At 39.1% G+C, this 23,890-nt stretch overlaps 1 protein-coding gene across 1 annotated transcript in view; it reads left to right on the top strand.

Moving 5' to 3' along the window:
• GUCY1A2 (guanylate cyclase 1 soluble subunit alpha 2) overlaps positions 1–23,890 on the top strand; it is a 114,081-nt gene that overhangs the window by 46,847 nt on the left and 43,344 nt on the right. Inside the window, exon 2 of the mRNA XM_026081389.1 lies at positions 10,374–10,859. Within this exon, the coding sequence (XP_025937174.1) occupies positions 10,374–10,859 (486 nt within the window). The remainder of the gene's footprint in view (positions 1–10,373; positions 10,860–23,890) is intronic.

Raw genomic sequence — 23,890 nt, 5'->3', positions numbered from 1 at the left:
AAAATATCCAGTGTAAGCTCAGTAGAATAGGAATGGCACTATTTGTTGTGTTTCTACAACATACAGCAAAAAAGGGTCCCAGTTCAGAGTAAGGTCTCCAGAGGAGTTTCAGTCCCTGATAATATTTTCCTCTGGCATGACAGCACACAGCTGCATGGCATACCACACCAACAATGAAATGGAAGGCCTGGATAAATGTAAAAGATTAATTTTAAGCTAATATTTGTAGGAAGGACTGGGCCCATCCTTTATGTTTTTCAATCAGCCACTTCTGTTTTTGCATAACCCAACTGTTCTTAAAATTTTTCTTAAATATTTCAAGAGAAATTGAAAGGTCTTTGAGGCTGGATTTGCACAATGTAGACAAAAGATAAAAACAGAATGGCACATTTGTTTTAAACAACAAAAAGATCCTATTTTGGAAAGGCAATCTTAAATTATTCTCATTAATTTATGTTATACATTTATCATAACAGAAATTTCTCTGCAGATACCTTGACCTTTGTAAAACTTGATCTAGTGGAACGTGCTGAACATTACCATGCTCTTGGTGCCGATCATTACACTGTTTTGTAAGATGAGAAATAGAATACTATTTCTAAAAAAGAAGAAGAGAGACAAGGTTTTAAAGAAGCAGTTGAGCAGACAAAGGTACTTAATGATAGTAGATTATCTTCTATTCAGAAGTGGAATTTTCTGCTTGTAATTCAGCATGTTCAGAGCTGTCTTTGTGAAATACCGACATGATAAGGACCTGCCTGGGTACCATTAAAGTCAGTGGCAGCCACAGGATTGCTTGCCTTTAGGTGTGTTGAGCTTACCTCCACATCATCCAGCTGGCAGCTGGGTTATGGGTACTGTCTCTAATCATCAGACCCTCTGATCTGCTTTTGGGGCAGGAGCTGTTGGCTCTTCATATTCTCTCCAGAAGTCTAGAAGTGAAACCAGAGTTTCACTTTTTCCCAGATTCTCTTACTCTCTCCCCCCCCCCAAAAAAAAAAAAAAATCAAAATATGTTGCTTTGAGGCCCATAAGTCTGCTACAAGATTTTGTTTTGACTCGTACACTGTAAGAGTCATGGACAGGATAAACCTTTGCAAGTCAGAGAATGACTATTATAAATGATAATGCATAAATTTCTGTGAATGTTCTTAAAATATAGGTAGGCACACAAAAAGACAAGAAAAGCATTGTGTTAGTGACCTTATCTACTAATTTGGAAGAGTTATTCCTGGGGACTTAATGGTAACAAGCTTGTTTTTTCCCTCTGTGAAGATGACAAACTGAATGAGTATTTGTGTCATCCTCTACCTCTGTGCCTTATCAGGCTAATGGAGATTAGTTTGAACTGAAGAACCAACTTTTCAGAAAGCTTTAATGACTTTTTCAAATGTTCCATTCTTGTTTTCTCATTTTCCATCCCTTTTTTAAAAGGGAAAGAAAATGCAGCTGAATAGTCCATTTCCTTTTCCCAGAAAAGACTTATGACAATGAATACTGTTTTACATACATTCATTGGAACTTGAATGTAATTCTCTGCCATTCGTCTTGCACAAACCCAGAGAGAATATTAAATATGAGAAGTTTCCCTTAGAACTTGATTGATTTGGCTGTGTTATAATCAAACTGTGACAAGGTCGTGAGTACAAAAGAATGCATTTTTTTTGGTTTGAAATGCAAAATTAATAAAAATGTGTTGGTTGAGAGTCTTCTGTTTGGAACATGTTTATTGCTAGCACAGTTCTCACAGTTCCTGTCAAGAAGCAGGGCTTCTGGTTTTAAGGAATTTTTTTAAAAGGCTTTTAGCTGACTCAGAGTTAAATGAAAAAAATTGTGAAATATCCCATAAACTGGAATCTCCCCAGAATCTACAGCTGCTCAGAGCAGTTAATCCTCTTCTCCGATTTAAACTTTATGTGAAGAATGTGAGAAGTTCCATGGGACTCCTAAAATCCTTAACTTTAGGAGCTGTTTAGTGATCTAAGAGCAGAAATCGTACAGTTTCTAATATCCATGATCCATGAGAAATCCAGGACAGTTCCACTGGATTACGAAAAAATCAATCTAATCAGAACATTCAGAGAGAAAGATTTTTAGGTTAAACAAATGGGCATTTCCCACAAAATTATTTTCCATGCTCCGTTTCTGACCAATATAAGCAGAGATCTTTTTACCCTGATGCTGTAAATTTGTAATGATTCTCTGTTGTTGGAATACATTGGATAACTATATGTCTTCATAAAATATCCAAGCTTTTGATGAAATGGCAGAGAGATGTATGACTGATACCTAAAAATCTAACATCCTAGTCGAAGTGTGTGACACCTACCAATAGTTTTAATGGAGTCAATAGATTTTCCAGGGAAAGGAAAAACATCGGTTTTAGAAACAAATCTTTTCTGGATCCCTGTCAGGGTGCTGTGCGGGCTGGAGACTCCCTGGGGCCAGGAGCTGGTACCGGTGGGGGCTGCCACCGGGGCCGCCCCGAGGAAGCAGGGCCCTGGGGGCAGCCAGGAAGCCCCAGCCCCAGGGGCGTTGGGCACCGCTGTGGGGTCGGGCTGGGCTGGGCTGGGCGGGCACCCACGGGTCATGGTTGGGATGGAGGTTGTGGGGTCCCATGGTTGGGCACGGTTGGGCCGTGGCGGGGCTGGAACCAGCACCCCTGCGTCATCGCAGGGCAGCAACTGGCAGCCCCGGGCTGGGCTGAGATGGGGCCAGGGCTGGGCAGGGTCAGGCAGGGCTGGGGGTGCTCCCAGGACTTTGACAGATCCTTTTTAAGAGTATGAAGGTATTTATTAAAAAAAAAAAACTAATCTAAACATGTTATCTTAAAAGACATCTTGAAACGATCTGGCAAAAAACTGGTGATTTTTTTCCTCTTTGTTTTGGTGACTGTCATCTTCTGTGCCATGCAGCCTGGTCCCTGAAGCTGGGCAAGCTGCTCTGTCCCTCTGTGATGTAGGGCTCGCACCGCTCATCCCTTGGAGAGCCAGTGCAGAGACCAGGCTCAGGCACACAGAGGACTGAATTATGGCTCTTTGCTACTGTGTGAAGGGAGAGGTTTCCCTTGAAGGAATCATTTTTTGCATGATTTTTATGCCTCAGGGCTAGATTTATCTTGGACTCAGCCCAAGGATCAGTCTGGAGTAACACCACCTTAAAAGCAGTTTCTATCTCTTGAAGCAAGAAAGGAGAAATTGTAAATTTTCACAAGCCCTTTCAAGGGTAGTCCACTTTTTTCATCCCTTTGTCTAGCTGATTTGACAGACGGATATGCAAGGGACAGAGACACCTTTTCCTTCTCCCCCTTTCACATTTACTTGCAGATGACTCCATGTTTTCCTCTGCCATACATACCTGTGTTTCCTGTGGATTAGGTTACATCCGACCCTGATATCTTGGCTTTTAATCCGTCACACTGTTATTCTTTTGATACCAAGAAATGCTTTTGAGGTCCCAATTTAAAACTGAAGTATTTTAAATGTTCTCTCATCCCACCAATGGTTTGGATTTCCTGAAGGTATGTCCCTGCCAGTATACATGCTGCACTGTATGTTCTTCAAGTATCCATGACACACAGAAAATGTTAAATTTGCTCTCTTTGGTTTGGAGGCTGTTGCATATTATATAACACCCCAGGGATTTCTATAAATAAGCAGAAATTTGTAACAGTCACTTTGCTGCTGTGTGGAATAATGTCTTTTGACAATGCATCGAACTGGAAATCCAAGTTTGCAAGCAAATGCTAAGGGTTCTACTTCCGCCAGAACCTGAACACCTCCCAAGTTGTGCTGAGCAAACTCCGCCTAGTTTATTCAGCTGCATTATGCTCTGACTGATTAAATAGTTTTTTCACTTCTGTGGAGGTGATATAAGTTTCTCTTTGTTTTTTTCAACAAAAGATAGGTGTAATGGAAGCTGGTGCTTTTTTATCATTCTTATATTGAATTTAGATGCTTTGATGTCTAATTGACAGATATTAGATGGCAAATCAGGGCTTCATTTGAATCTGAATTTTTCTTATTCCCATGAATCTTTCTTCGCAGTTAGTTCTGCTGGCTCTAACTCTAGCTTATTCCAATCTACAAGCAGAGCTGGAATATCAAAAGGTTGTAATGGCTGTTTCTAGTTCTCTGTTTAAGTTCAGAGTCACATTCTGGCTGTGTTAGTGGTCAATCAACCTCAGAGCTGAGTTAACTTACGGGCATATGAAGTTTTTGTTCAAATAACTGCATTGAATTTTGGGGTGTTTAAAATAGAAGTCTTTTAGATCAATAGAGGATTTACACTTGTACTTTGCTCAATACATTTATATAATGGCCTTTAGGTATCTTTAAATACACAGGAATACCTGTACCACTGTGAAATAGATTTATATTGATAGGGAATAGGACTCCTCTGACCAATGTAGGCAATTATATCTGAACCTCATGTTCACACCTTTATCAGTGGAGAAAATTAAGTGTTTCTAGGACATGATTCTTTCCACCCTGAGGTAGACATCTCAGGTACACCATATGAATTTTGTCCTAGAAGTACCTGTTTCTCTTCTTGCCTATAAAAAGAGCATAGAGTGACTAGTGAGTTGCAGGCTGAGTGAAATAAGAGGGATTCTACACTATCCACACTGTTGCACTGCTTTAATTATCCTGGAACTGTTTAAGTTAGATACTTTTGGTATGAAGACAAAATGATATCCTTCTACCTCTCCCCTCCCCATCTCCACCTAGATCTCTGTTAAGTCATCTAGTTCATCCTTCTGCTTTCCAGCAAGATTCATAAACTTTGGCAGATTCTTGTTTAACCTGTACTCACAAATCTGTAATATGGAGAAACAAGGTCCTAACCAATCAATCTGTTACTCTTTTCACCGTTCCTATCATTAGAAAGGAATATCCCACATGAAACACTTTTTTTTACAGTTTTAGCCTTTTACTTCTTGTCCTTTTACCACTGGATGTATAGAATAGTTTCTCTTCTTTGCATCAGCTCTTCTATTTGAAGAGTGTCATATCCCGCCTGAGTCTTCTCTTCTTTGGGGTGAACTCCAATTTTTTCAATTTTGGGGGAGTAGGTCATATTTCCTAGACCTTTCATCACTGCTACTGCTCTTCACCAGACTCTCTTCCGTTGATCCACTTGTTTCTTTAAGTGTTATACCAAACATGAACAAATTCATCCATCTGGGGCCTGAACACTGGTGGTCAGAGCAGAAGGATTACTTCCTGTGTTTTGCAAACTATAGTCTTGTTTATACATCCTCATATAATGTTTGCTTTTTTTAATGACAGCATGCCTTGTTGACTTACATTTATCTGTTCTACTCTGTAACCTCAGGGTCATCTTCTAAGGAACTGCTAGCCGCCCTGTATTTTTGCATTTGATTATTCCTGTCTAAGCATACTTCATTGCCCCAATTTGCATCCTGTTTTCAGCCTATTTCTCCAATTTGTCAAGAGATTTTTAAATTCTAGTGTCTTCCATCATGCTTGCAGTCCTTCCTCTAGATGTGTCACCTAGAAACATAGCAACATATTTCTTTCTGCAAGTGACCAGTTACGTTGTCCAGTGCTTACAAAATCCCTCTGAGCTCCTAACTGCCTAAATACTTTGGAATATCTTGCTGTAAATATCCCTGAGATACTGCCATGTATCATACAGGACACTCAGGGAAGTGAATCCAGCTGTTTTAAATTACAAGCCACAGCTGACTCACGTTTCTAAAAGTTACCCTGTATTCCCAACCCAGGATGCAGTGATTCTTTCTGTTTTCTGAACTGATGTTATTTTTTTGTATCTTGAAATGTATGATGGTGTCCTGATTGTTTTTTCATAGGTCAATTTTCCCCCGAACACCCCTTAGTCCTCTCATTAATTATACACCTGTTAAACAAATAAGAAGCTCTGTTTATTTTCATTAAATTATTTCACTGTATGAAGTCAAGCATGTGTGTGTAATTGTTCACTGTGGCCTACTCCACTCCCAATAAAAAGAAAATAAAAAGAAAAGGCTATAATCACAATGCAGTATGGATTACATACTGATCAAAGTCAAAGTGAAAGCTACACTATTTATAGGGAGATTGCAGAGGATGCAGAATACATAAGCCTGGCCTAATGTCATAGAAAATTTATTTTTAAAAATCCCAAATCTTTCTTAAAAATACCATCTGATATTCCCTTTAGTATTTCCCAGAAGATGTATATACCTTCTCTCAGTCAGTATTCCAGAATGCCTGTCTTTGTAACAAGGAATATCGTCTTCCATCAGTGCAGCAGATGATGCTTTTCCCCATGCTTTTCCTTGAAGACTAGGCGGTGGAGTTGGCATTTGATTCATAAGCTTTTGATCCATACTTAATCCTAGGATGGCATGAAGCCAGGGCATGCAGAGCCTGGATAATGTGTACCTAATGAGGTAGCTGTTGGTGTACAGCACAGCAGGGTACTCTCTCATGTTCTAAAACAGCAGCTTTAGAGTCTGTCAGTGTTCCCTGGGTAGGTATTTGGGGAGAGAGAGACTGAAAGAGCCCTGAGAGTCAGGGCCTCTTCTGTTTGCTCCCTGTTCTTTGCAGTGGGTCTGCAGTGAAAGCAAAATTCAGTGATAGGCTTTTTATTTTTCTTCCTGGAGCTAGTTAGGCTGTGCCACCATTTCACAGGAACATAATCCCATAAACGCTAACATGTAATTGCTCATTTCAAAATGTTCTCTATTCTGTTATACCACTGTAGATCAGGAGACTGTCCTCTGAAAACAGTGGAATTATTCTCATTTTATTCTGGGAGAAGATAATTAAACAGACAGGAAAGCAATGAAATAGAGCAGTAATGAAATACAACTGATGATAAAAATGTTTCAATCTTTCCCTGCTTACAAAAAAGACAGATGATGTAGTCCTGACTGCCTGTAGGCTCGCAGTCTGGGTATAAAGCAGCCTAGCTGTGGGGAGCTGCACAGAAGTGAGACAAGCTATGGCAAACTTCAGGAAAATCTGATGTCCCATTTCATTCAGTTACGCTTCAAGGTACAGAAAAGGATCTAAGAGGGTCCAAAGGAAAGAGCTGGAGGTTATGCTGGATCCTAGTTGCATTTCAGACCCCTCTGGAAAGGTGGAATCATAACAGAAACACTGTGGTCAAGAGACTGGGAAACTAGATGGACCTTGGGAGATCAGTTTCCACATATATAAAAAGGAGCATAGAAAATGGCTTCTTTGGAACAAAAGAGCTTTGCAAAGAATGGGGGGAGTGATGCAGTACTTAGCTTTTTACAAGAGTAGATTATTTCTCCCCAGACAAGTGAAGGCAGCTTTACATCTGCTGTCCAGTTCCCTGATTTGGCCACTTGAAGAGATTACCAGCCCAGTTTCTAAAGCCCTCAGTCATCAAGAAAGAGCAGAGCATCAGAATCACTAACATAACATGAAAGAAATGATAGAAAATACCAGCAACTTCTGTTTAGCAGAGCAAGTGATAAAAATATCCAGATGATAAAGTCAAAATAGCACTGAAGCTTTGACACCTTTGAAATTGAGTAGCTGTGTAGGGAGAGTATCTTAGCAAAAAATTCTAAACGTGCTCAACATGATGGAAACATGCTGAAGCCCTCAGCCTTGATGATGCAAGGGCTCAGCTCACTTGGCCAGAAGAACAGGTTATTATTAGTTAAGCATTTTACAGGATTACCTGTGTCTTCTATTGCTTCTCACACATAAATCTCAAAGCGTGTTGCAGGGAGGTCAGTGTTATTGTTCCCACTGTGTTGAAAGGCCGAATAAGCATTCACAGTTGATAATTTGCCTGGAGTTACCCAGAAGTGGAGCATAGGCCTCCAAAGTGCTTGTCTGGTACATTATTCACTAGGCCAGTGCTTCCTGAGAGGAATCCATCTGAGGAAGGTTGGCCCAGTGCATTCACACAGGCAGACAGGGATCTCATCAAAGAATTTAAAGTGTAATTTGACAAAGGGGAAGCAGGAGCACAGAGGGATGTATTAAATTTCTTCTAGTCTCACGGCAGGTTAACAGGAGAAACACAGTTCCTCGCCAAGTGCCTCGACTTGCTGGTAAGAAGCCCACCCTCAGCCAAGCTGGCTCAGCCAGGGTCCAAGGTCATGATCTGTCCTCCCAAAGTGACACCTTATTTTCACCTGGAGATGGAAGAGTGAAATGGTGATGTGAGATGCATTTGTTTCATACATCAGTGATGTCTTAGGCACACAAATCCTGAAAAAGGGGAACAAAAAAAAAGAGAATTTAAAAATGCCATGCTGTATATCTCACATTTGGCAATTTGCACTTCAAAGTTAAAACAATTTCATGTGTGCCCTTTGAAAGGATGAGGCTGCATGCATGAGGAAAGCACCTATTTCCCTTATGTGTTAAGTGGGGAGCCATACGGCTCTTCCAGAACAAAGCTGGGGAACAAAGCCTTAGAAATGTAAACATTAGTGGGTGCGTAGGAATGTGAATTAAAAAAATGACAATTTTAAATGCTGAAGATCTTTCATTTGCTGAGTTCCCAGGCTGATGTCAGAAGTAACATTTGTAGGGTTCTCAGCTGGGTAGGGTATGCTCTGGTGGAGGCAGAGGAGCATGTGAACAGGATGGGCTCAGACCCCACACTTAGAGTGGGGTCTGCAATGCTAGCATATTATCTAATGTAAGAAATCCCTAATAGAAACAGGAGCTTCACAACATCTCCCCAAACCACGGAAAGTACCACGTTAGCTCTACAGGAGCTTTCAGGCATTTGGGCGCTTATGTCACATCATTCTTGCAAACACCACTGGATTCTCTGCTTGAGGTTTTTCCATTTTGCTTTGGGGGGGATTGTGGATGGGAGGAGGATTAAATGATACAGTGAATCATGTGAGGGTGAGGGAATGCCTGCCTGATGAAAGAAAGGGTGACTGGAGGAGATCATTTTGTTTCAGTGGATTGCATGTAATAAAAAAATGCAGAATTCAGACCTTATGGTGCCTAGCAAGTATGGGAACTCTGTGCTTGGATGCAGAAAGTTGGCGTGTTGTTCTGTGTTGTGTCTGTTTTGACTATGAGTTCCTTTGGATAAGGACTGTACTTTTTTAGATCACCTAGCATAACATCACCCTGGACTCTGTGCACTCCTCGAATGAAAACATTAGCTATGATTACTGGTTATTGCAGAGGCTGTGGCAGGCTATATTTACAGAAAGGTACAGTTTACCCTATTTAATTCTTTTCTGCTTAAGCAAAACATGTAAGTTCATTTTAGCTTTTTTTTTTTTTTAAAGAATACTATATTCAGGCAAAAATTGGCCCTTTACTTCTTTACTTTAATAGACAGTTATTCGTGTGTGACTCACAAATAAGTGAATGAAAATCAGAATGTAGCCCAAAATACAAATGTATAATTACAGTTAAGCTTCAATGTCCATTTCAGTCTGGTAGCTTTGTGTGTGGATTGGTGCAAGAGGTAACAAGCCAAGGTCTCATTCATGTCAACCACGGACAGCACTCTAGCATTGGGACATCTAGCCATTTAACAGTGAAATATGAAATCTGGGAACTGAGATGAAAATTTTTTAAAGGTTCTGTAAAACAGTGTGAAGAACCACCTGATCCTTTCTAATATTCCTTTCCTATAGTTCCTTCTTCCATTCTACAAAGAGAAATCATGTGAATCAATATCAGCAAGTAATCCACAGACTCTAACAGATAATGTTGCCTTTCAATTAGGCTGCATGTATGAGAAGACAAAAAGGAAATAGGAGGATTGACATACTTTTTCTGTGTCATTCACTATTTTATAGAGTTCTTTCTCATGTCTTTTCTTTTTTGATTCCTCTATAACATGGCCACCCATGGCTTAGTAGCTGTTTCACTGAAGAAAAACAGAAGCTGCTTCACCATTTCACTAATCTGCTTTGAGCTAGTTGTTGTCATTTCCCTTTAATTTTTTTCTTTTTCTTTTTTTTTAATAATTTGTAGCTAATTAACAGAGAATGAGCTACTTTGGAATTTGCTTTTCAGGCCAGGCACATTCCACAAGCAAAATTTAGAAACACTACTTACACCCATTCTGAGAAATATGTGTTATTGTGGTTGTTTTGTTATTTAATTGGGCTGAAAAGGAATCTAACATATGATTTTAGGATATTATTGTGTCAGTATAGGCTATTCTTTGACTCACCTTGGTGAGTAGACTGTGTGAGTCTCATTGTTTGAACAGATGGGTATAAAAGGCTATAGTTTATGTTCATCATTTAAGCTGAGAAGGAAATGAGGCTGTGGAAGGCAGATAAGTAGCAGTGCACTGAACTGAAAGTAAAATGGGGATCCATCTACATTTGCATAGTTTTTACTTTTCTAAACTCTATTTTTATTTTGCAGGTGATGGAAATTAAAGGACAAATGATTCATGTGCCCGAATCAAATTCCATTTTGTTTCTGGGTTCCCCCTGTGTGGACAAGCTGGATGAACTGATGGGCCGAGGCCTCCATCTTTCAGACATACCTATCCATGATGCTACTCGTGATGTCATATTGGTTGGGGAGCAAGCAAAGGCTCAAGATGGCTTGAAAAAAAGAATGGATAAACTGAAGGCAACACTAGAATGCACGCACCAAGCCCTGGAAGAGGAGAAAAAGAAAACAGTTGATCTTCTGATTTCTATTTTCCCTGAGGAAGTGGCTCAGCAGTTGTGGCAGGGGCAGCAAGTTCAGGCCAGGAAGTTTGATGATGTCACGATGCTCTTCTCGGACATTGTGGGCTTCACTGCCATCTGCGCGCAGTGCACCCCCATGCAGGTCATCAGCATGCTGAATGAGCTCTACACTCGGTTTGACCATCAGTGTGGATTCCTGGACATCTACAAGGTAAGAGCTCAATTGCTAAGTTATTTAAATCTAATTTAAACAAAGAAAAAAAGAAAAAAAACCCTTCCCAGTATCCATCTTCTAAATTATAGATGTTCCCTATAAAAGTGGGAAAAGAAATTATTTGTTTATTTGGAAAACTTTGAGTTTTAGGTGAAATATTTCCATTGAAAATCAAATACTTTGACATTGAACTGTCATCATGGTTTCCATGGTAATATATGTCTTATATTCCCATTTTCCTATAGGGACATATACATCCTATGTTATAGTGTAGTTTACTTTTAGGTGACACATCAGGCACAATGTACTAGGGTGATGAAGTCCATAGTGATGATCCTAGTCCAAGTTGCAGCTCCTGGAAGGCACTCAAATACTTTGTGTTTCAGCTGGAACCTGAATGTTTTGGAGTTTATGCATTTGTTTTTCCCGGAAAAAAAAAAAGTGTTTCATAGAGAACAGAGTGTTCACTAAGAAAACTGTAATAAAAAATCTAGCTTTCCACTGAAAAATAGGAAGAGGAGAACAATTGTCCATTAACAGTAAATGGAATGAGTGCGACACAGCCTTCCAGCTGCTCTGCAGGAAAGGAGATGTTGCATATGTTGGTCCTTTTTAGAATCCATCACCTTCTCTTCTCTTCAGAGGTGAAGTCCACTATGTGTTTGAGAGAAAAAAAGAGGCGAGATAGAATTTAACAAATGCTTCTGAGCTCTATATCTGTGAAATGATTCTTTGAAATCTACAGACAATGTGTGTTGTATATAGAATATATTTTAATTTTATAATAGGTTAAGCAGAGCAAATTTCTTTAAAAAATAAAAGAATTGATGCCAACACTGCACCCAAGAAAAAAAGATGCAGTTATAAAATTATATGTTGAAATTGTTTTCCATCTGAAATCAGCAGTTTTCAAATTGTTCCAAACAGTATTTGTTGATAGACTACAGAGAAGAAGTCTTCACAGGAGTGCTATCCCTTTAATTTTTAGCCTCTAATGCACTTTAAAAGGCACCTAATAATATTCATTATCTACTTAAGTAATAATTACTGTTGTTGCTGCGAAGTTATAATAGGTACTGCAGGTAGAACTGTACATGGTATAGGAGATGGTTGGTAGGACAGCTTACCGGAGCAAAAGATCATGTCGTGAATAAGTCTTGTGCTCCTAGGCTAGAGGCTGGCGTTACTGACTTCTGCTCAAAAGCCAAACAACATGTTGGGAGAGGGCAACGATGAGAGACACAAACCCTCGTTTGAAAATTGCTGTGGTGATATAGCCAGAAAAGATTGGAAGTTCGATCTGGGTTTGTGTCCGCTGCCTGCACTGGAGCTGAACCCAGCTCTGAGTGGGACTGGAAGAATTTTTGACCCTCAGTCAAGAGCAGTATCTAGTGACCTTGTTTCACATGCTGTATCTGGTACATGGATGTATTTAGTGTTTTCCCAGATGATTAATTTTAGTTAACTGTTTTGAGGCATTCAAGGCATTCTTTGTTGAAAGCTACAGTTGCATGGGAATAGGAAATGCAGTATCTAAAACTCCCTGACCTGTTTGGAAGGAAAGTTGGTTGAGCCCTGTGAGAACACTAAGAAGGAATATTTATACATAAATCATGAATATTATGTCATTTAGATCCTGGTTTATTGCCTTTCACCTAACTCTGTGCCACTGCATAGCAGTACTGTCCTGACCGGTGAAATAAGATAGTAGCTGCTGAGATAGGCAAGATAACATTTCTACATCCAGAACAGGAAAAAGTACTCCAAAAAATTAACCTCCCCATGTAATTCCACAAGCAGGGGAATGAACAAAGCCTATTTTTCTACAGAAGGATGTCTTACACCTCCCATACCTTTTCTCCACTGCTTTTTCCTCTGCATTGCCTTTGAACTTTACTGTTTTAATAACGCTCTCTCAGATCCCTTTGTCCCAGGTTTCCCTCCATCTCCCTGCTCCCCCGTGGCCCCTGAGCCTCCCCGCAGCCGCCTCTGCTCCCCTCCGCAGCCCCCAGCCCCGCGGCAGGCGCTGTGGCTAGTGGGGAGGCGCGGGTGCGTGCCCCACTGGCTGACTGCAGAGCTGGGGGCTGCTGCCGAGAGTCCCGCAGCTGGGGACGCTGTTCTGACCGTCCCCCCTCCATGCAGAGACAGATTTTCTCTGCGCTTCTAGGAAGCTGATGTCTTTGAACTCTCTACCTTTTTTTTCCAAGTCTTTTTTTCAAATGTTTTTTAATCAGGAGTCTGAGAAATGTTACTATGGGGTTAAGTGAAAGTGAGTCAGTTGGGCATTACAGAAAAACAAGAAACTCAGGCGTGGAAGYTTCCTTCCCTTAGAGAACTAGGCTTACAATAAAATAACAATTCTTTTGAAAAAAAAAAGCATTTGCATTTTAAAATAAAAATAGCTTTGTGTTTATATCTCTCTTTCATTTGTTTCAGATGATATTGTGGAAGCAAAATTTATTGGTAGAAATGTTCACCACCACCACCACAACTATTATTTTAGAAATTATTGTCAAACAGTGAATTTTAGATCTGTAATCACCAGTATTTGTACCCACAGCCTGTCTCTAAGTTATATTCCTGTAACTAGGCTACAGGAATTTATCACGTGACCTATATATAAATCTAAACAGACCAATTTTCAAATTTGCTTGTGTTTAAGCAACATGGCAAGAATAATTTGCAAAGATTATTTGGAGAGTACTTCTGAATAACAAATTCATCTTCTTGTAAACAGAAAATGAAGCAAAATTCATTAAATAAATTTCATGCTATGAATTATTCATTCCGCTTTACTTTATATCATTTTGAATTCAGAATCTCAGTGCTTCTAATCTAGGATTCAGACAATGAATGTAATGAAAGTAATAATTTTCAATTGTTTCATACTATTCATTCAGGGATGTTTATAGAGAAGTATTGCATGGAAAGAAGCATAAAGATGCTCACATTTAACAAGTAGGAAATGGAGGGCAAACATAATGAGCTATTGGATACAGAATAAGAAATGCTTGGAAAAGGGCTGAAAGGGAAAGGATTAGACTTTGAAATGTCTTAGAAATGAAAGTAAGCAGCTATAATTGATTAAATAGGGAAAGAGTATCCAGTGGAGGGATGCACAGGTGTGAATGACATAGTCAAAGATGGCCTCAAAAAATGAACTTTACAGCAGTATTTTGAATACATACCAGAGGTAACAGATTACATTTGTCCAGACTGAGGAAGAACATTGCAGTGATTGAGATGCATGGTGATAGGAGCCTGGGGGAAAGTGCTAGCAATATGTAAGAGTCTGTATTTTAAAGAGAAAAATTTTAGAAAGAATCTGCTTACGTACCTCTTGGACAAAAAGACAAGAGGGACGCTTTCAGGGGAGGGGATGAGGAAAGTCTGAGTACGTACCTGACAATGCCCTGCCTTTGGAAACTGGTGCTGCCTGATATTTGAGCTAATCATATTTGGCTTGAAACTGGGGACTGAGAGAAAAAAGATGCTCTCGAGCAGAGTGTGCAAATCAAAGCAATGTAGATAAAACTCTAAAGATTGGAGACTTTCAATAAGTTTTTGTCTGTGGAAATGGAAATAGAAATGTGGACTCCAGGAGCACATATATTGGGAAAGATAAGATTTCAGTAAATTGTGGAAGCAACTGCTTTGGGTAAAACATATACTGGTTGGCTGTTTTGTTTGTTTTGTTTCAACCTGTTTTTCTCTGTATCTGAGCTCCCGTTGTTTATGAGCTAAGTGCTGGAAAAGGATTCTACAGCTAAATCATCTCTTTATTAAATATGCTATTTAGATATGCTGCAGCCACGGCTAGCATTTAAGACTTACCTCTGCAGACTGAAATCTTCCACATTCAAGCTTCTTGCAGCCTCTGTTTCTCCCTCCTAGTAATACGTCTTTGTCATAGGATCCTTTTTAATATTTTTTATTGTTGTCTTTTGTGCCTGTGTAGGCCTGTTTTCTCAGCTCATTTCTCCTCAGTTTCCTTTCTGAAACAACCCCGGTTCCCTCCCTTGTCCTTTAACTGCAGCATGGAGAAAAGGCAGCGTGTGGTGTGGCTGGTTTTCAGCCCTGCGTGCACTGGCTGGTGGCTATGTTTGCTGGCTGGGTAATGCCAAGCCAGCAGATCCAGGTCTGCTCTTATGGGCATTATTTTCTTGGTCCTTTCCCTGGACAGTGCAGCCTGCATCCTTGAAGGCATTTCTTTAAGGTAGATTTTCACAGAACAGTCTCCCCTGAAGTTTAGAGTCCAACTTGCCACGTCTGATCCTGTCTCTACTTAGCACAGAGGTCCAAATTGTTTTGGACAAAGAGCTTTTGTCAACTGCTGAAGTTTCTTTGCTGCACATCTTTATTGTCAAAATTTTCACGAAAATGATATAAGGTCAGTATAATTCCACAAATAAGTTTTATAGTTGGAATTCTCAACTTTGTTATGTAAATTTCTGTTTTCTCTTTGGCTTTATTATTTGGCTAAAATGATGCCCCTTCTTTCTCTGAGTGGTGCCACAGTATGCCTCAAAGGCCTTTACCAGCTTTCTTGGGGGTTTTTTTTGGCTATTATTCCTGGCAACATTATCATCTCACTTACTTTACACTCATTTTCTGAATGATACAGTAAGTATGTCATACCCTCATTTTCTGATTGTATATACCTAGCTCTGCCTACAGCCTTAATTTTTGCTCCTGCTAAAAACCTCAGACTAAAAAAGGGTGGGAGGTCTAAACTATCTTGTAGTCAGTAGAAGCTGATACCCGTTCCAAAAATTGTTGCTTATATTGAGTTTGTAATATAATGATTCTAGGAACCCAATTTTAAATTCAGGTTTTCTAAAATTATCACTTTAAATTTTTCTATGTTCACATTATGTTAGAGAAATCAGTATTTATTTTTAGTTAAAAAAAGTAGAAAATACCAATACCTTCTCAGTGCTGTCACTATCCCTTCCTTGGAAACAGATACTTGTACATATAAATATACATACATATATATATATATATTTAAGCTTACTGCCTGGTGCTGTAGTGACTAAAGAATACTGTAATGGCAGGGAGTTATGAGCTTCAGACTCTTCTGAGGTCTTCCAGGCTTTATATTCCATAAGTTAAGAACTATAATTTGCAATTTTTCCTATAAAATCTATGGCCATTATTTTTTCTCCTTTCCATCACTTCCTCAGTTTTAACCTTGTAAATTCTGTGCAACTACATGACCATTTTTGTGAAGCATTAAAATTCCTTTAGCTTCAGTTTAGCCTTCTGCAGAATGAAGATTATTATTAAACTTAATTAAAATATGTAAGCTATAGTGATACTCTTGTATGAGCAATATTATATACATAAAATACATCTTTGTTAAAGATGAATAGTTCCAGGTTTGGGGATTACCAGTGTAATAGGTGTTACTTCTTGTTAGTTTAAATCAGTGGAGATTTTGAATGGATAACAGAAGAAAGTTTCCATCGCACAGAACCTATCTCTGTATGGTGCTACCCTGCCTGGTAGAGCTGCCCTTTCATCAGGCTGCTCTGCACAGGTCCCACCACAGAGAACTCTTGAATTGTCACATTTTCCTTGCCCTGTGCAGGCTGTAGCCTTGGCTTTCTTCTTGAACCCTCTGTCTTACTTGCTGGCCCATCACTGTGTATTACTCCAGTATGAAGTCAGGACAAAGCTGGGGAACCTATGTTTTTTTGGGAACTCAGAAGTGTTCCTGGGTTCAGTTAAAAAAAAAAAATATATATATATATTTATGTCTGGAATCCCCTTGTAGATCTGGTGTATCATCATCGAGGAGCTCCAGTGTTTCAAGATTTCCCATTACTTTAAGCATGTATTTTTCTCCAGTCTTGAGGATGATTTACACTTTTTCTTTTCAGGGAGATGTGCAAACAAAGCAAACAGACATGCAGGCTCCAGAGAAGTCACTCATTACTTTATAAACATACAGATCTGCACAAAGCACTAAAACATCTGTGTATATTACCCTGCTCTAGGTAATTCATCACTCAAGAATCCTCCGAGGAGTCCAGGACCTCTGTTCCTGTATATCATTTCTTCTTTAGGAACACCCTCTTTGTATTTCTTTCTCTCTTCTTCTCTTGTCTCTCTCCTTCCACATTTCTCTTACCTGAACAGGACACTTGTTTATAAGTGTGGTCTGCCTTTTCTCTCAAGCTACTTCCGAACTTTAAAGCCTGTGTCTAAATTGCAGGTCCTGGGAATGCTTCCGAAGGCCTGAGTTTGTGGGGGAACTCTGGTCACATCCTGACTTTTTGTCTGGACAGGACCCAGAAGATCATCCTCTTTTGGGGCTTCCTGTTCCATGTCAATGAGCAAGCCCGGACATAGCGGCTGGAAAGCAAGGAACTATGGGCAAGAGCATACCCTGTCACAGTATGCAAATTCCCTGAGGCTACAGTTTTCAAAATTATTCTTTAATACCTAAGTCCTTTGAGTCCTTTGTTTTCTTGTTTCAAGTTTTTCTACCTTCTATTATCTATATCCTTCTGAGGGATTGGAGAAAATTTATTTCACTTTCCATCAGCCTATGCTATTTCCATTTAAACAGTCCAATATTGTCTCAGATCTAGAAGATACATGGCACAACCCGGACAAGTTGGCCCTTCATATACTTGAGCCCTCTGTGATGTAGCATTTCTGTACATTTAAATATAATTCATAAGCTGGACCTTAACTTCTTAAATGAATATGGAGGATACTCAGGAAAGTTAGGAGAAACTAGCTGATATATGAATTTTAAGGCAGACAAATGAAAGCTCATGTAACCTTGATGAAGGTGCTGTTGTTTAGAAGTAGTTTTAATGCCAGGGCTAGCTACAGCAAACTAAGGTCACCACTTTGACTTCTGGAGAAGAGCAGTCACATCAAACTGAAATGTGCATCTTAAGTTATGCATAATTATTTTAATATTTGCTTATCTTGTTAAACAGTTCTTTACTTTGACATTGCAACTACCTGATGTAAGGTAGAATGCTAGCCAGGACATTTTCTGTTCGTCATATACATCTGGTGTGATTTTTGCAATTTCATACTTGCTTACAGAAAGAGATAAATCACTTAAGTACTATGACCTATGCATTCCATGACAGTCGCGTGCAAACCAAATGTTGACATCGTGAAAACTGTAAGTCTCGCTGCATGCATCTCTTTTAACTAGAGAAAAAAAAAACTTTTTAATACTAGTTATTAAGTCTACACAGCAGGTACTAGTTGTCTCTTTTCCTTTCCTAAGGAAAACAGCACTCTGTGGATTACTGTGTAGATGAAAGAATTCCTCCTTATATTGGATACTGAAAGATTTATACTTAAGATGGCTAAGTAGGTGTTACAGAAAGAAGTTTGAATAAAAGTCTTCCTGCAAAATGCTCCTGAACTTGCCAGCATGCAGAATCATTAAACTTGCTAAAAATAAAATGCCCTCAGGCCTGGTAAGAGCAATTGCTTTATAATTAGGCTCTCGGGAAAGGAGCTGGGATTTGTAGTAAGACATTTCTTTTAAAAATTGGCCTTACCAGATGAACAGATTTCTGAGCTTCAGTAGACAGACACTTGGAATCCATTCCTACTCACATGGCAGGGGTTTTCATACACTGAGTGCCTCTGAACTGTTTTCAAAAGCAGAATGCAGCATCAAAAAAGCATTGCAGAGATACCTTGAAACTTAGGTGCAAGATTTGACTGCTTAGGAGGTCATTTTGAGAAGCTGAGAGGCAGAAGCTGAGAGACCCAAACACTGATGTAGAAAATGAAAGAGATACTTGGATCCTTTTAAACACTCTTATACTCAAATCCTACTTTGAAAATTTACAGAAAGTTTTTTATAGTATCCTAAGGACTTTGGGGACTTATAAATAATACTATGTCTAACATGTAGAATTCATTTCTCCCAAAACCCACAACCCCTAAGTATTTTAATCTGACAGATGTTTCTAAGCTTCACAGTGCTGCACAATTCAACTGTATTTCAAAGCTTTTCTGCCAGATCTGTGCAGCAGAAAAGCATATGCAATACTTCAAAATGCAAACAAATCTAAACTTTAATTTCTGTTTATACACTATCAAAAACAAACTAGTTTTGGTTAGTTTGAAAAAGGTCAATATTTTCCCTTTGTTATATAGGCATATAGAAATGTAGGTCTAGAAAATCCCTCAAGATCAAGTATACCTAGACCATGGTCAAAGGAGGCTTTTTTGCACTGCATTAACAATGCTTTCAGCAGAAGAGAGCTCACATATGATGTCTCAGTGGAATAACCTATCCAGTTTCTCTCCAGCATGTCACTTAGGCATTTTTTTCCTTGTCATTTCTATTTCAAATTAAGTGACCTGTTCTTGCCTTTCACCACAGGCTGCCCAAAATACTTCACTTCTGTCCCCCATTTATGATTCATAAAACCTCTGACCTGCATGCCAAAATGGGCATGCCGAAATGCAGGATTTTGTGGACTAAGCAGGCTCTTGCTTCTGCTGCTGACAAACAAATATCCTGGCAGTAACAGTCAATACACCCATGCAATCTCTGTCCTGTGCCTGGGTGCTTTCTGGGAGCAGGAACATGCACTCTGTAGTGTGCGTCCCAAGACATGGGGCGAGTGGTGAATGAGCAGATAATACCTCATCCAGAGTCTTTTGAAAAAAAAAAACTTCACAGACAAAGCCTTCCCAGTCTTTGGCCATTAAGGGTCAGATAGACCAGGTCCTTGGTCCTTTTTCAGAAAAAGCCTGTTGATGACAACATGGGAAGGGGTCTAGCATATCAAACTACAGGTTAGGCGTGGAAGCAGTCAATTAAGCGAAGACTTGCCTTACCAAATTTTAGTCATCTATAGCAGTACATTTGGGTGATATGAATCCCGAATCACAGAATGGTGGAATGTCATCCCGAATGACAGAGCTGTAAGGTAATTACTGAGATGCAAAAATGTATTTAGGAGAAGAATTTGGGTAGAAAGGAATATGGGATATGTCAATGACATCTTGAGATAGAATATGAAGTGAAATAAATTGCTTCTTGTGGTGAGTGCTAAGACTGCTGATCTCTAGAAACTAAAAATATAAAGCTAGAAAGGAAACAGTCTCCCTTTTCTTCAGTCTTTATCTCATACCAGATAAAAATGTATCTTGTTTGCTGCTGAATTAGAAATCCTGAACAGAAATAATGAAGCCCCAAATGATAACCCTGAAGAACCACTCTATCATATATCAGAGCCTTTTCATAATTTTCCTACTCTACAACTTAGGGCAGAGAACAGATGAAAGCAAAGCCTGTTGGGAGATACTAGTGACTTCAAAGGTTTCTTACAGAGAGTTAAACTTGCAAGAATTTTGTCTTAAGGCTAAATTTTGCTGCATTTCTTTAGAAGGAAGACATGTCAGCATTCTTAAAAGAAATATATAGTTTTCTCAAAAGAAATATATAGGTAGCATGTACTCTGGTCTTGCAGATGGAATGAATGTGGATAAACAGGATAATGAAAAATTTGGGAAGACATAGGTCCGTACTGTACTACTTGAGAACACTTCCCACCATCCAGTTCCATGTACACTTTCATCCTGAATCCTGGCTCCATGCTGAGATGAGACTTAAGAAACCATCTCCTTATATATGCACATACTAATTCCCACAGAAATGCAATCTAGATATGCAGGAAGTTAAGATGTGCTCCAGTAAATCGTAGCTAAAGAGCGTACATGGAACTCACATTGACTAAGATATAGCCAGGGACACACCTTATTCTTATATTTTGTTCATTGAGGAACTATTTCCAGATCAAAGCAAAATTAATAAGCTAAAGGTCATTGATTTTGTTGTTAATGTAACCATATGAATTTTTTAAACTTCATATTCTCCAATAAACACTGTTCTGAGCCTAGATTTATCTCTAAGAGTGGAAGGGAACTTGATAGATGGAATGTAGGAAGGTTTTCCACTGGTTCATTTATCTGCCTAGAAATCAGCTTTCCTGAAGCACTGTCTGTTTTCCCAGAATTTGCTCTGTTCTACTTCAAAAATTCTTCTGCCTCTGTGACCTACTATCTTCTTTCTACTTTTCTGCCTCTTCACGTGGTCTCATTAGAACTGTCTTCTCTAGTTCTGAGACAGAAGGTGAAACTATACTATTTACAATACAGAACTAATCATTTAGACTATCCTCATAGTGAACAGAGGAAAATATGCTTCTATAGGGCGAGCATGAATCTTTTTTAGTGTGAGAGTCCTTATTCCAAAGAAGATGGTTAGCACAGTTGAGCTGAATTGCATGCTAGAACTCCCATTTCTGTCCATTGATTATAAAGAGAACCAAGAGTTACTAACTCAAATTCAGGTGACTATATTATATATGTCTCTAATTAGGTGAGATGAATCTCACCCATATAGTCTTCACCTTATCAATTTGCAGTCTATGCTAGATGTACTTGAAATATTGCTTCTTCCCTGCTTTTACCATCTACATCTCTCTTCATCTGCTTTATTTTTATTATTAATTTAACTGTGTTGTATTATTTAATGCCTGGAGTGTATTTTGATTGAGAAAAATGAAGTTCTGTTGCATTTTAATTTCTCTCCTGAAGTCAGCATCAACCCAAGTTATGTCTTTCAGGATTTCATTGCATCACATTATATTGGCACTGGAAGAACTCCCATTACCACTGAGCGTAAGGATCAGGCTGTCTCTCAATACGGTCCCTTAGAATACTTTGTTGGTTAGTTCAAGGCTAGACTTTCCATGACTTTTGCAAAGCGATCTGATGATCTCTGTGCAAAGAACTATGTATTGCTTGCTCCCATTGAAACAATCAGTAACATGCAGGATTTGGCTGTAAGAAGCAACAGAGTATTCCAGAGTCCTTCACCATAGTGTTCACTTTCAGCTAAGAAGAGAAAAATAAACATCTTTTCATCAACCAAGGAAATTGAGGTGGTAATTGTATTGACAATCACTAGAGAAAGATAAAGAAAGGCTGACGTTCTGGCAGACACTAATCTGCTAGGTGATCACCAGGGAAGCAGGTGTGTTGCAGCTTCAGACATTGTGCCTATCTGTGGCTCAGCTGAGCAATGAAGTTATATTTATTAAAATGCACAGAAATATTGCAAGTGTTCTTTCCCTCCCTGCCTTCCTCCCTCCCTCCTTTCCTTCCTTCTTCTCTTTTTCTTTCTTTTTTCTTTCTCTTTTCCTTTCCTCCTTCCTTCTTTTCCTCCTTTGTTCCTTCCTTCCCTCCTTCTCTCTCTTTCTTTCTTTCTCTCTCTCTCTCACTGTCTCTCTCACTCTCTCTCTCTCTCTCTTTCCATCTCCTGTCCTGGAACTAGGGGAAAATGATATCAGAACAGGAGCAGGATTTACTGAAGAAATGGAGAAAAGCACATAGGAAATTAGGTCACAAAAGAGCACTCCCCCTGCCCCGCCTCACCCCTGTCGCCAGGCCCCGGATTTCATTAGTGCTATTGCCAAGAGGTGAAAAAAATATAAAAAATGTTATATTTTGCTATTACTTGAATGTTTCCTTGGGCAGTTTAAATGCTACATCATGAACAGATCAGAAAATATGGACAATATGCAGTTTTAATTTTTCCAATATAATTTGTGTAGCAGATTTTTCTTCCTGGAATTAAAAGATACAGTACTGAAGTGAAAAACTCAATGACTACAGTATAACCTCAATTATCTAAATGTCAGGGAAGACAGAAAACATTTGGACAACTGAAATTTCAGATAATTATCAATGTAGCTAATAGATATGTTGGAGACATAGAGTATCATCTAATTAAAATTTGGATAACAGTAGGAACTGCCGTAACTAGTGCATTATAATGGTCCATCTTTGACAGTTGTGAGCATGGGAACTTTAAGAGGAAGAAGTACAAAAAGCCCCATATTAGCTAATTATGAAATATCAGGTACATATGGCAGACTTCTTTTTAACCTTTTCAATTTGAGATTTATACCCTGGAAACAAGGATTATATTCTTTATCAATGTATTCGCTGATGTATCTATAAAAATCCTCACTGTCTACAAAACTATTTGATTGTTCTTCAAAATATATTGCAAAATTCCTTCTATCTGAGTAAGATCTGGTGGTCCTAAGTTCCACAGGCTTCCTTCTTTCCTAACCCATAAAGGATGCTGACATCTCAACTTTCTAGAAGCAAAGTCCTTAGTACTTAGGCCTATATAGGCAATAAATTGTCATCATTCTTGTGTGTAATATAGTTCAGAAATTGCTTCTCTTGCCGTATCCTCATTTAACATTTAATTGAGCTGGAACTGCATATTAAAACAGGTTGCTGTGCAAGGCTGCATGCTGTTTTTCTTTTGAGATAAAAGCATTGTAGGAATTTAACACAATATTTTAGCTCATGAAGAATGTCTTTTGAGAGAGACATGGAATAGAATCTTGAATCTTTCATTATTTCTTACTTCTTTTAATCTCTCCCATCATTGCTCTCATCTCAGCCTGTATCTGGGCTCTAGAAGATGTTGTCCTCTTAGCTCTTTCATCATAGGGCTTCATGGTTTTCCAGAACAACCATATGAAATATTTAAAATATATTCCAGAATTTCTTCTTTTATGTTTTATTTATATAATTATGGTGAGAGCTAGATACAAGCCTCTATAGACACTTAGCTCACTCTGGCATATGCCACTAGGGTTTGTAATACAATATCACAGAGAACTACTTTTAACTACAATCTGTTCACCACGGCTTTGCTGCTGAAGAAAAGAGCTCAAATCTAGCACTCAGATATACAGACAGGAAAAACAGAGCTACCTCACTGCCCCTTTTCAGTGATAATCCTAGTTTGTATTTCTATACAAATTGCAAAACAGAAATGTGGATAGCCACCAGTAATAGTCATAGGATCACAGGTAATTCAGGTTGGGAGGGCCCCCAGAAGGTCTCTGGTCCAGGCTCCCGCTCAAAGCAGGATCAGCTCTGAGGTCAGACCAGGTTGCTCAGGGCTTGATCCAGTTGGGGCTTGAAACCCCCCAAGA

The sequence above is a fragment of the Apteryx rowi genome, unplaced genomic scaffold (genome assembly GCF_003343035.1).
Source record: "Apteryx rowi isolate R43461 unplaced genomic scaffold, aptRow1 scaffold_1165, whole genome shotgun sequence".
NCBI lineage: Eukaryota > Metazoa > Chordata > Aves > Apterygiformes > Apterygidae > Apteryx > Apteryx rowi.
Note: the sequence above shows the minus strand (reverse complement) of the source record. Positions and strands in the feature narration are given on the sequence as shown.